Source organism: Hemitrygon akajei, chromosome 29 (assembly GCF_048418815.1).
Source record: "Hemitrygon akajei chromosome 29, sHemAka1.3, whole genome shotgun sequence".
Taxonomy (NCBI): domain Eukaryota; kingdom Metazoa; phylum Chordata; class Chondrichthyes; order Myliobatiformes; family Dasyatidae; genus Hemitrygon; species Hemitrygon akajei.
In genome coordinates, this window is record NC_133152.1 from 49,051,192 (window position 1) to 49,065,112 (window position 13,921).

The following is a 13,921-nucleotide window of genomic DNA, read 5'->3' on the forward strand; positions in this document are numbered from 1 at the left end:
TGGATGCTGGAATCTGGAACAATTTATTTTTTATAACTTTCTTAAAATTTAGAAATACAATGCAGAACACGCCCTTCTGACCCAACAAGCCACAAAGCCCAGCAATGCACCTATTTAGCCCTAGCCTAAATCACAGGACAATTTACAATGACCAATTAACCCACTAACCAGCCAAAGGGTTTCGGCTCGAAACGTCGACTGCACTCTTACTCATATAACCATATAACAATCACAGCACGGAAACAGGCCATTCCGGCCCTCCTAGTCCATGCCGAACTCTTAATCTCACCTAGTCCCACCGACCCGCACTCAGCCCATAACCCTCCACTCCTTTCCTGTCCATATACCTATCCAGTTTTACCTTAAATGACACAACTGAACTGGCCTCTACTACTTCTACAGGAAGCTCATTCCACACAGCTATCACTCTCTGAGTAAAGAAATACCCCCTCGTGTTTCCCTTAACTTTTGCCCCCTAACTCTCAAATCATGTCCTCTCGTTTGAATCTCCCCTACTCTCAATGGAAACAGCCTATTCACGTCAACTCTATCTATCCCTCTCAAAATTTTAAATACCTCGATCAAATCCCCCCTCAACCTTCTACGCTCCAATGAATAGAGACCTAACTTGTTCAACCTTTCTCTGTAACTTAAGTGCTGAAACCCAGGTAACATCCTAGTAAATCGTCTCTGTACTCTCTCTAATTTATTGATATCTTCCCTATAATTCGGTGACCAGAACTGTACACAATATTCCAAATTTGGCCTTACCAATATCTTGTACAATTTTAACATTACATCCCAACTTCTGTACTCAATGCTCTGATTTATAAAGGCCAGCGTTCCAAAAGCCTTCTTCACCACCCTATCTACAAGAGACTCCACCTTCAGGGAACTATGCACTGTTATTCCTAGATCTCTCTGTTCCACTGCATTCCTCAATGCCCTACCATTTACCCTGTATGTTCTATTTGGATTATTCCTGCCAAAATGTAGAACCTCACACTTCTCAGCATTAAAAATATGCTACCTGGCCTCCAGCATTTTGTGTGTTTCTCAGATTTCCAGCATCTGCAGATTTTCTCTTGTTCGTGTTTGAATCCACTAACCAGTGTATCTTTGGAATGTGGGAGGAAACTGGCGCATCCGGCAGAAACCCATGCACTTACTGGACGGACATCCAAATTCCTTTCGGAGGGTGATAGAATTTAACTCTGAACTCCAATGCCTCAAGCTGAAATAGTGTTGCATTAACTGTTATGCTACCATGACTTCAAAGGAGACTGCTAGAGCAAGGTGGTGACCCGAAATGTCGATAGTCCCCTCCCTCCACAGTTATTGCCTGACTCACTGAGTTTCTCCAGCATTTTGATTTTTGATCTTGTGACATTAACCTCACCATCATACTGCCTTGGTGATTCAATAAATCAGAGAGGAGCTTCATTCCATGGTTTGTGTGTTCAAATGTTGTATTGTCAGCATCTCATTTAATTTTCCATCTGAATCTCTAATTTTACTTAAATCAGGATAATTTGTCTTTCAAGATTGTTTAATGTCATTTCCAGTCCACAAGGTGCAATTTTTACACTCTGTGTAATTGATGCAGCACAAAAAAAAACACAATAAGATAAAAATCACAATAATTAAAAATGCACAATAAATATAAATAGATAAGATAGCTCATATACATAGATCGCTTGTATGTCTACTGCCATCTGCCTGCTCGCTAATGGAGGAATTAAATCCCATCGTTTCTGCCTGATGCTCTGTAATGTGCTCAGTTTAGACAAATTCTAGCAACAGCCTTTCCTTGGCTGTCTATGTGAAATGAATGCCAGTGTGAAGCATCTGGATTGTCCTCCGGAGTGCTGAGAGCTGTGGAGCAGATTATTAACACTCGTAATGCCATCTGTCGTAATGAGAGAGAGAGAGAGAGAGAGTGAGAGAGAGAAAAAAAAACACGAACCACTGCATCACACCTAGGGTCAGGAAGTAGTTCATGATGTTCAAATTACTGTGAAAACATCAATTTGTACGATTGTTTTGAAGAACCAGAGTGCTGGTGTTAATTGGGAAATGAATCATCCTCATCCACAATTGTGTGTTTCTCATCCATGAATCTGGATTCAGGTTGTCTTGTGTATCATCGATCTCACATTAAAATTGGAAAATATTAAAACATGTATGGATGGTTCTCAGTAGAAATTTTGAACCTGTTAAAGGAACGTCTCTGTTTTTGGGGGTTAGATAGGAAAATTTGCCTGGCTGCTAATGACATTCCACTGAGAAGCCCAACCTCTTAAATAGAAAGTTAGTTGGAAGTGATGGGAGCAGATGCAAAGTATTTAGATAGGCACATGAACAGGCAGGAATGGAGCAATATAGAACACGTGTAGGTGGGTGGGATTAGTTTGGACTGGCATTATAATTGTGGGCTGAAAGGCCTGTTGCTGTGCATTATCATTATGGAATTTTCAATACAAAACTATTTATCATTTTTAAAAATCTGCCCCATTGCTACAGTGGAAGACTAACATTACTGGCAGCTGAATTGATAGGAACATTTCTGAATGTAGTCAGTGAATTGTAAAAAGCAAGCACTTTATAAACTGTGCCCATACAGATTTGAAAGCAGAATTTCTGACTCCATGTTTGTGAATCTGTGTAATAGATGATGAAAAATGGAAATTTCAAACAAACATAGAGCACAGAAACACACAACATGCAGTAACATAGAACTTACAGCACAGAAACATACAACACTACACACATTACAGGCCTTTCATCCCACAATACTGGAACGTGTCCTTTTGATATGAAAAGCTTTAAAATTTAGCAGGAAATACAAAAACATGCAGATGGACAGAAGTTATTAAAATGTGCAGTGTGACAAATTGGGAGAAAATTTCTAAGGTTCCAGTGTGCAATGTGGAATTGTACAAGGAGACCTACAAAGGAACTGGGATTAATTGTTGTCAAAGTAAGCAACTACAGCAAATCAATTTACGAAGCAAATGGGACTCCTGATGTATGGACTGAATGTTACAATATCTGCCCACAGCTAAAGCTGGAAATCTTCTGGCCAGATCATCTGACAATTCCAATCAGTTCTGTGCACTAATTTCAGAAGAGGACTTGATGTTCTGGGACCATTGCAGAGAATGACTATGAGAGTAATCCCAGTTACAATATGGATGAATCACTAATATTAAAGAATCTCAAACTCCATTTTTAATGTTTAAAAAATCCAAGGCGACTTTATTGGTAACTTGTTCACTGTTATGAATAAGTTTAAACCAGAGCGTTGTCCCACAAGAAGGTGAGGCTAACAAGAGGAGGGAGAATGTCCTTAAACATGAAAATTGAATTTCGATCAGACAACAGAAGCAACATTTTACGAAGGATGATAATGTGGCGAGCATTCAGTCCATGATGACAGACGAGAAGAACTCATTTATCTCACTGACATTTTTATTGCAACAAGCCCAAAAAACAGACCAGGCGCTATGACCCAGGGAGAGAACCCACTCAGTCACTTACTGGCGAGGGAGGTGATTATCTCACACCCTGTTACAATCAGGGAGACCCACAAACACACATGCAAATTACTGTATAACCCAAGCTAAAATGTAGCAATAAGTGAACTTGAACGGCCCACCATAATCCCATGAAGGCATTTTAAAACAAGAATAATAAATAGCACCCTCCCCCACCCCGGAGTGCCACAATAATTTTTAAGTAGGGTTATAGAGAAGCTGCAGAGGGCAAATTGGAATGGTGTTCATTTAACACATTTTAAGAGATTACTGTGAACTGGTGCATAATAGCAGGTGTTAACACATCGAGTCGTTCCTTCCTTCGATCATGAAGAAACGAGTTTGTAGACAAATAATGCAGTTTCAGCACACTCCATGCTGAGTGTGGCCCGACCGAGTTTTTCAGTAAAATCAATTGTCGCAGTTTGTGGAAGACTTGCAAAAACCTGAACCAGGGTATAATTTGACACGAGATTTGAGTGATGCTTATCTGTAGGGTTGTGTCACACAGTTAAATATTCACCAGTTTTCCTATGGATATTTTTTGATTGCTGCTCTATAATGCAGGCAGTTAGTAGTAGTCTGATAGAGAGGAAGGGGTAGGATGCAGTGACAGCTGGTCTCATCTCTCCCTGCAACTGTAACACAGGCTCTTCCCATCATCATATCACTCACTCATGCTGCAGGCTGCATGCATTTAATCCGCAGCTTTACATAAAGTGTGGGTAAATGCATCATTTTGTGAACATCTAACGTTGCTATGTGGAAAGTAAGACAAATTGAAGCTTTCAGGTTTATTCCTGAGATCAGAAGGTGGTGTTATTATGTGACTTTATCCTCCATCCTTATGGTCTGCGCGATTTCCACAGCTGCCCTGCAGCACGCGCATCCTCTGAATTGGAATCGGAACTGTCTGAACTCTCATTTTGGTCATTGATGGACTTGAGCACCTTCAAGCAATTACCAAGTTAATTTATCAACGCTTTATGTATTCTTTCCGGAGCACGGAGAATACACATCTGAATCAGAGGTGGGGATTCCAGTCCTTAATTTCCTTGTGGTATGTAGAAGGCTTGGTACCTGTGTGACTCTGTACTCACTCATCGGCACTGTAGAGAAGATTGGCCCTTGTTTATTATTGATGAGAGCTCAATGTAGGAGGCAGAGCGTTTAGACAGTGTGCACATCACATATACTTGGCACAGGGACGGAATGGGAAGATGTTGATGTGCAAGTTGGGGGACCTGTCTGGTAGTTCTGTGCTGTTTCTCATTGCCAGCACTGGTGCTCTGTTTAAATTCCTGGCTGCAGGATTGGGACGAGCATGTCTATGAATCGGTGTAGGGAAATGGGTCATTGGGGAACTCACTGTGCATTTTCCCATTGTTGCCACAAGACAAGAGCCTGAAAACTCACAGCTCAGGGTTCTTCCCCACTGCCAGCAGGTTCTTCAACGGAGCTGAAAAGTCCTAATTCTCCCTCAGACTCTGTTTCCCTCACTTGTTTTCTGTTGGGCAAGTAGCAGAATACCTTTATTTAAAAATACAGTTAAGTAGAGGATGTGTCTGACAAGCTATTCAACATTCGTTATTTCTTTCATGAAACAGTCATTATGCAGAAAGTAGACGTGAAAGCCTTTCAGCACCTTCATGTTACACCAGTCTTCTTTTCCTGCCTTCTGCCATAAATGATGAATTTGGGAAGAAAGTGAGCAAGAGTTTCGACTATATGAGGCCAAGGGCCCTCAACTGCTCTGGCTCTGACTGTCTTGGGATCTCTCGGCATGACTCACAAAGTCAGAGGTCTGCTCGACACTGGCCTTGATTTAGAGAGATGTTACCTTTATGTTTTCCAGCTGAACTCAATCCTCACACAACTTGTAAGAGATTAAGTCCCCGGCGGCCACCAGGAGTGCGCAAATTGAAACAAAATAGACCCGGTCACTGAGGGCAGAGGGTGGTGGCAGATGGGAGATTTTCAACTTCACTGTTATGGCCACATGAAATGCCACAATAATTAAGATTTTTCAACAGCAGCACAGGTTGTTGCAAACATGACAACCAAAAATTATACATCACTTACACAATACAATAGATGTCATTGTTCAGCACTTTCCCACCAGGTCCAAGCCCCTTGTTTGGCCAGGCCAACTGTTTTAGCTGACCTCTTCTCCTCTTCTACTTCTTGTATTTCTTGTGTTATAATAGTGCAAAAATTAGTGGAAAGTTAGAGGACTGGGAAGCTTTTAAAAACCAACGAAAGGCAACCAAAAAAGCCATAAGGAGAGAAATGATAAAATGTGAAGGTAAACTAGCCAATAATATCAAAGAGGATACCAAAGGTTTCTTCAGATACATAAAGAGTAAAAGAGAGATGAGAGTGAATATCAGACAGCTAGAAAACTATGCTGGAGAGATAGTAATGGGGGAAAAATCAATGGTGGATGAACTGAACTGGTAATTTGCATCAGTCTTCACTGGAAGGCTCTAGCAGTATGATGGAAGTTGGTGAGTATCAGGCGGTAGAAGTGAGTGCAGTTGCTATTGCTGGGGAGAAGGTGATTTGGAAACTGAAAGGTCTGAAGATAGATAAGTCATCTGGACCAGATACACTACACCCCAGGGTTCTGAAAGAGACAGCTGAAGAGATTGTGGAGGCATTAGTAATTATCTTTCAAGAATCACTAGATTCTGGAATTTTTCCAGGAAATTGCAAATGTCACTTCACTCTTTTGGTACGGGGGGGTGGGGTGGGGGGAGACAGAAGAAAAGAAATTATAGGCCAGTTAGCCTGATCTCAGTGGTTGAGAAGATGTTGGAGTCAATTGTTAGGATGAGATCTCAGAGTACTTGGAGGTGCATGATAAAATAAGCCGTAGTCAGCATGGTTTCCACAAGGGAAAATCTTGCCTGACAAATCTGTTGCAATTCTTTGAGGAAATAACAAGCAGGATAGATAAAGGAAAGTCAGTGTTAGGACCAATTTACTTTACATTATATGGCAATGATTTGCATATAATTGAATTGATGGCTTTGTGGCCAAGTTTGTGGATGAGATGAAGATAGGTGGAAGGGCAGGTAAGTGTTGAGGGCACAGGGAGGCTGCAGAAGGACTTAGATTAGGAGAATGAGCAATGAAATGGCAGGTGGGATACAGCGTCGGGAAATGTATGGTCATGCACTTTAATAGAGGACTAAAGTGTAGACTACTTTCTAAACAGGGAGAGTATTCAAGAATCAGAGGTGCAAAGGGATTTCAAAGTTTCAAAGTACATCTATTATTATTGAGTGTCCTAATGCAGGCCAGGTCGTTGGGTGTATCTAAGATGGAGCTTGATAGGTTCTTGATCAGTCAGAGAGTGAAAAGTTATGGTAAGAAGGTAGGAGAATGGGGTTTAGTCAGAAAATCAATCAGGTATGATGCAATGTCAGAGCAGACTTGATGGGCTGAATGGTCTAAATTTGTTCCAATGTCTAATAGTCTTGCTATCACCGGCATTATTCAACCCCAAGGCTTTCTGAGCTGATAAAATATTAATGTGTTTTGTAAATAGCAATACTTTATCATGTTTAGGGCTGTAGCTGTGGTTGTAATGTTAATTTTTCTCTTTCTTTTCAGTGTTCCTGTTAGTCCACGACAGAATCTGCCGAGGATTGTCCTAAAGGGGATCTTCCAGGGTAGTAAGGTTGTTCGAGGGACGGATTGGGACTGGGGAAACCAAGATGGTGAGTGCCTGGAATTTTCTCAACTTTGTTAAATAACAATTGCATGTATAAATGTATTTATTCAAGAAAATCTTAACAGTCAGTTTTTTCCAAGTGGGACCATTGCCCTCACTGCTGTGCTCCCCAGCTCCTCAAGTTTGCCTTATTAGACCCTGGAGATCTCTTGCCTTGTGGGAGCTCCACGATCTGCATATAGGACCTTAAACAACATACTGCAAAAACCTGCCCAGGCCCAAGCAGACTTGCCACCAAATTCCACCCAGCGTTGATATGTGTCAACACTCTTAGGACGATGATTGTTCCTGACTTTCAAAAACATAACAATTCAGTGGATTCTGGTTAATCAAGAGATATCGGGACCAGTACATTTTGGCCCCAATGATGCGACTGCCCCAATTAGCCAGTTTTATGGAAATAGTTAAAAAGATATAAGAAAGGCAAACTATCATCTGAGTAACAAGTTATGTATTTAAATGAATACAGAACAAATTAAAACACTACCAATACTACTATAGTATTCTAAAACTGTATTAGTTCCTAATAGTTATTGATGGAGGAATTCAACCAGTGTACATTGTCACGTTCTTTTGATTGACTGTAAATGAACAAAATCAGCACAGACGAGTATTGTAGATGATGGACTGCCATTATGCAATGCTTTCGATGATTGCATTGTCCAAATCTTCATTTTCATTATAACATTCAAGAAGATTATATATGCCTTCAAATTCTTTGTAGTTCCTAACCTGAAGTAGTGAAACCATTTCATTTTCATTCCTGGCCATCTCCAAGCCTGAATGCCTGAAAACACAGTGAGCAAAACAGTTCTGAATTATCTTACTGCTTATTTCTTCCCAAATGTCAGTGGCAAAAATCACTGCTTTTTGAACACAAACACATGCAACTGATGCTATTGAAAAACTGTTCACTGTAAATACAGTGCAGTGTCTAATGGCCACACAAGAGCGTGCAACTGTTGCCAATGGTCTCCTGCCCCAATTAAGTGGCACAGTGTTCCAAATAAGTGGAGGGAATCCCAGCTACGTATTTTCTCAATTAGTTTTTATGAGAGTCGTCCCAAAGAAGCAGCTGCTACTGATGGTTCAATTAGCCGTAAACCACTGTAATTAAAAATATAATCCAAAAAATTTAAATCAATTAAACTCCTTTAGATTAACAGTAAATCAATTTAAAAGTACTTTTAAGTATTCACTAACATCAAGAAACAAATAATCTTGTAAAGTAACTTATGCTTCCTGATAGTCTCTCCTTTATTTATCGGGCTGTCGGCCCTATCTAACCTGTGAAGGTTCTTGATTTACCTTGGAGCCCAGTTCAAACAGAAAACCCCACGTAGGCCAGGCTAATCTGAAACATACTGGAGACTAATATCTGATCTTCATAGTTGGGCACAGTTGAGGAATGTCCAGTGAGGTTTCTTGCCTTTCAAATACTTGTATAGAACTTTGCATCGATATAATTTTATCTGCTGGGAATCACAATATCAAACTGCTGAAAGAATGGTAAAGTCCAAGGGAAGTCATTGCTCTTTACCATAGCAACTGTTATAAACACAGCAGGGTGATGTCCAGCACCCTCTTACTCCTCATTCTGATCAGACCCTGGATGTCATCCACTGGTCCCACCATTCCCGTTTCCTCATGTCCAACAGAAGTCTGATCGCAATGGCGAAGTGAACAGATTGTTAATCCTGTTTCAGACCAGAAACCAACGTTACTCACCTATTTCAGATCACTCCCCCCCCCCCCCCGATATTACTCCTGTTTCGATGCCCGACCCAATATTACTGTCCTGTTTCAGAGCATCCCCCCAACATTTCTGTCCTGTTTTAGGTCGTTCCCCCTAAACTTACTCCTGTTTCAGACACCTCTGACGTTACTCCCGTTTCAGATGGTTCCCCCCCGACATTACTCCTGCTTCAGATCGTTCCCCCTGGCATTACTCCTGTTTCAGATGGTTCCCCTCGACATTACTCCCATTTCAGATCATTCCCCCCGACATTACTCCTGCTTCAGATCGTTCCCCCTGACATTACTCCTGTTTCAGATCGTTCCCCCTGACATTACTCCTGCTTCAGATCGTTCCCCCTGACATTACTCCTGTTTCAGATCGTTCCCCCCCCCCGACACTACTCCTGTTTCAGAACTTCGACATTATTCTCCTGTTTCAGATTGGGCCCCCTTGACATTAATCTCCTGTTTCAGGATCTCCCCCCCCCCCAGCACATCTCTCCTGTTTCTAACCCTCCCCCCATCCTGATACTACTCTCCTGTTTTAGAACCCCCCCCAAACATTACTCTCCTGTTTCAGACCCCCCTGACATTACTCTCCTGTTTCAGATCCTCCCTGACATTACTCTCCTGTTTCAGACCCCCCCTGACATTACTCTCCTGTTTCAGACCCCCCCCAACATTATTCTCCTGTTTCAGACCCTCCCCGACATTACTCTCCTGTTTCAGAAACCCCCGACATTACTCTCCTGTTTCAGACCCCCCCGACATTACTCTCCTGTTTCAGACCCCCCCTGACATTACTCTCCTGTTTCAGACCCCCCCCAACATTATTCTCCTGTTTCAGACCCCCCCACATTACTTTCCAGTTTCAGACCCCCAAAACTACTCTCCTGTTTCAGACCCCCCCCGACATCACTCTCCTGTTTCAGACCCCCCCAACATCACTCTCCTGTTTCAGACCCCCCCGACATTATTCTCCTGTTTCAGACCCCCCCACATTACTTTCCAGTTTCAGACCCCCAAAACTACTCTCCTGTTTCAGACCCCCCCGACATCACTCTCCTGTTTCAGACCCCCCCGACATTACTCTCCTGTTTCAGACCCCCCCGACATCACTCTCCTGTTTCAGACCCCCCCAACATTATTCTCCTGTTTCAGACCCCCCCACATTACTTTCCAGTTTCAGACCCTCCCCGACATCACTCTCCTGTTTCAGACCCCCCCGACATTACTCTCCTGTTTCAGACCCCCCCAACATTACTCTCCTGTTTCAGAACCCCAGCACTACTCTCCTGTTTCAGACCCCCCCCAACATTACTTTCCTGTTTCAGACCCTCCCCAACATCACTCTCCTGTTTCAGACCCCCCCACATTACTTTCCTGTTTCAGACCCTCCCCGACATCACTCTCCTGTTTCAGACCCCCCCGACATTACTCTCCTGTTTCAGACCCCCCCACATTACTTTCCAGTTTCAGACCCTCCCCGACATCACTCTCCTGTTTCAGACCCCCCCGACATTACTCTCCTGTTTCAGACCCCCCCAACATTACTCTCCTGTTTCAGAACCCCAGCACTACTCTCCTGTTTCAGACCCCCCCAACATTACTTTCCTGTTTCAGACCCCCAACACTACTCTCCTGTTTCAGACCCCCCCGACATCACTCTCCTGGTACAGCCCTTACCCACCTGTAACAGAACCCCGCCCTCAGCATTATTCTCCAGTTTCAGCCCAGATCATTACTCTTCTGTTTCAGACTTTGCTCCCCGATGTTACTGTCCTGTTTCAGATCCTCCCCCCTGACATTACAGTCCTCTTTCTGCCAGCCCTGAGTCCCCCAACTTTCCTCATCTGTTTCAGCCCCGACATCCCACCCCCAACCATTACTCCTGGAAAAATACAATCTTCCAGCTTGTATCTGGAGGCAATCACATTGGTAATTTTTGACCTGTGTTTCTGGTGAAACATCTTTTCTGCATCCATCAAAGGGTATGTGTCTTGTGTGCGTGCGTGTGTGTTTAACTATTGCCTGGCAGGTGATTGGCACTGACAGATCCAGTTAATGGACTGTTTGTGTGGAAATGGCTGTGCTTAGAAAACATTATGGAATCATGGCAGCATTTCCTGCTTCAACCAGCAACCTATCCGCGTTGGGAATTGATTAGAAAGAGCAAATTAAAGAAAGGCAGGAAGGGGCAAGTGCAGCGGCTGTCGTGTGAGTGGACAGAGTCAGAGTGGTGATTTTGAGGCTTTAGCTCCTCGAGGCTTTTGTGAAGAGAGATTTCAGTTAGAGAAAGCAAAAGAAAAGCTCTAGGTTAAGTTTTCTTTTCCTTTCCATCTTTAGATTTGGACAGTAGAGATGCTAGGCAGGATAGTGGAATGTTCTTCTTGTGGGATGTGGGAAGGCAAGGAGACCTCCAGTATCCTTGATAATTACAATTGTGAGAGTTGTATCCAGCTGCAGCTTCTAACAATCCATGTTAAGGAGTTGGAGCTGGAGCTGGATAAACTCCGGATCATTCGGGAGGCCAAAGGGGTGATAGATAGGACATATAGAGAGATAGCAACATCCAAGGTGTAGGACACAGGAAACTGGGTGACAGTCAGGAAGGGGAAAGGGGTTAAGGATCCAGTGCAGAGTATTATGTGGCCATCCCTCTCAACAACAGGTGTATTACTTTGAATACTGTTGGGAGTGTTGACCTAACAGAGAAGAGTCACAGTGGTCTGCTCTCTAGCACTTAGGGAAAGGGGGAAGAAGAGGTGAGGTGTGGTGTTAGGGGATTTGTTAGTTGGGGGACAGGAGATTCTGTGGGTGAGAACGAGATTCACAGATGGTATGTTGTGTCCTGAGTGCCAGGGTCTGAGATATCTCCAATCAAATCCTCAGCATTCTTAAGTGGGAGGGCAAACAGCCAGAGGTCATGGTCCATGTAGGTACCAATGACATGGGTAGGACAAGTGAAGAGGTTCTGCAGAGGGAATTCAGGGAAGTTAGTTGCTAAGTTAAAGGACAGGACCTCCAGGGTTGTGATCTCAGAATTGCTACCTGTGCCACCTGCTGGTGAGGCCAGAAATAGGAAGATTATATAGTTTAATATGTGGCTACGGAGTTGGTGTAGGAGGGAGGGCATAAGATTTTTGGATCATTCGGCTCTCATCCAAGGAAGGTGGGACCTCTGCAAAAGGGATGATTTGCACCTGAACTAGAGGAGGACTAATATCCTAGCAGGAAGGTTTGTTAATGTCACAGGGTGGAGTTTAAAGCAGAGTTTCAGGAGGATGGGAACCAGAGTGCCAGAACAGTTAGTGGAGAGGCATGTTGGTAAGACCTCAGACAGAATTAGAAATCAAACGGCTGAGCATGGTGCAACTAGTATCCTGAGCTACATTTATTTCAATGCAGGAAGTATTGTAGGAAGGCAGATGATCTCAGAACCTGGAATTATGATATTGTAGCCATTAGTGAGACTTGGTTACAGGAGGGGCAGGACTGGCAGCTCAGTATTCTGGGGTTATGTTGTTTTAGATATGACAGAGCGGGAGGGATAAAAGGAGGAATGGCGGTGTTACTAGTCAGAGAAATTGTCATCATTCTGCTCCGTCAAGACAGACTAGAGAACTTGACTAGTGAGGCGCTATTGGTGGAACTGAGAAATAAATTAATGGGGCTATATTACAGACCACCCAATGGTCCTAGGAATCTAGAGGAACAGATTTATAATGAGATCGCAGACTGTTGCAAGAAACATAAGGTTGTTATAGTAGGTGATTTTAACTTTCCACATATTAACTAGGAATCCTATACTGTAAAAGGACTAGATGGGATTGAGTTTGTCAAATGTGTTCAATAAAGTCTCATGCATTAATACATAGAAGTCCCAATGAGAGATCATATGATACTGGATCTGCTATTAGGGAATGAGACAGAGTAAGTGATAAAAGTTTGTGTTGGGGAACACTTTGCATCCAGTGACCTCAATGCCTTTAGCTTCAAAGTAAGCATAGGTTTGGTCCACGGGTTGAGATTCTAAATTGGAGAAAGGTCAATTTTGATAGTATCAGAGAGGATCTGGCAAGTGTGGATTGGAGCATGCCGTTTTCTGGCAAAGGTGTTCTTGAAAAGTGGGAGGCCTTCAAAACTAAATTTTGAGAGTACAAAGCTTGCATATGCCTTTTAGAATAAAGATAATGTTTAGGGAACCTTTATTTTTAAGAGATATTGAGGTCCTGGGGGTTAAAAGAAAGAATGTGCTGCATAACAGGTATAGACATGTAGGAACAAATGAGATGCTTATAGAGTACAAGAAATATAAGAGAGCGCATAAGAAATAAATCAGGAAGGCTAAAAGCAGTTGCTCTAGCAGATAAGGTGAAGGAGAATCTTAAAGGATTCTACAGACATATTAAAAGTAAAGGATTGCAAGGGACAAGATTGGTCCTCTGGAAGACTAGAAAGGTAATCCATGTGTGGAGCCAAAGCAGATGGAGGAGATCTTAAATGCATTCTTTGCATCTGGATTTACTCGGGAGATGGACACAGAGTCTATAAAAGTAAGGCAAAGTGGCATCAACTTCTTGGACACTGTACAGACTACAGAGGAGGAGGTGCTTGCTTACCTGAAGCAAATTAGGGTGGATAAATCCCAGGGCCTGACAAGGTGTTCCCTGGACCCTACGGGGCCCTAGCAGAAATATTTAAAACATCCTTAGCGTGAGGAGAGGTACCAGAGGATTGGAGGATAGCCAATGTTGTTCTGCTGTTTAAGATAAGCTCTGAACATAATCCGGGAAATTATAAGCTGGGGAGTCTGACATCAGTAGTGGGAAAGTTATTGGAGGTATTCTAAGGGACCAGATATACAAGTATTTGAATAGACAAGGGCTGATTAAGGATACTGGTAGGT

General features: G+C 42.8%; 1 protein-coding gene across 6 annotated transcripts in view; it reads left to right on the forward strand.

The window, feature by feature from the left end:
* mib2 (MIB E3 ubiquitin protein ligase 2) overlaps positions 1 to 13,921 on the forward strand; it is a 237,891-nt gene that overhangs the window by 124,471 nt on the left and 99,499 nt on the right. For all 6 annotated transcript variants that reach the window (XM_073032420.1, XM_073032417.1, XM_073032421.1 and 3 more), the window contains one exon: positions 7,155 to 7,261. In XM_073032420.1, the coding sequence (XP_072888521.1) occupies positions 7,155 to 7,261 (107 nt within the window). The remainder of the gene's footprint in view (positions 1 to 7,154; positions 7,262 to 13,921) is intronic.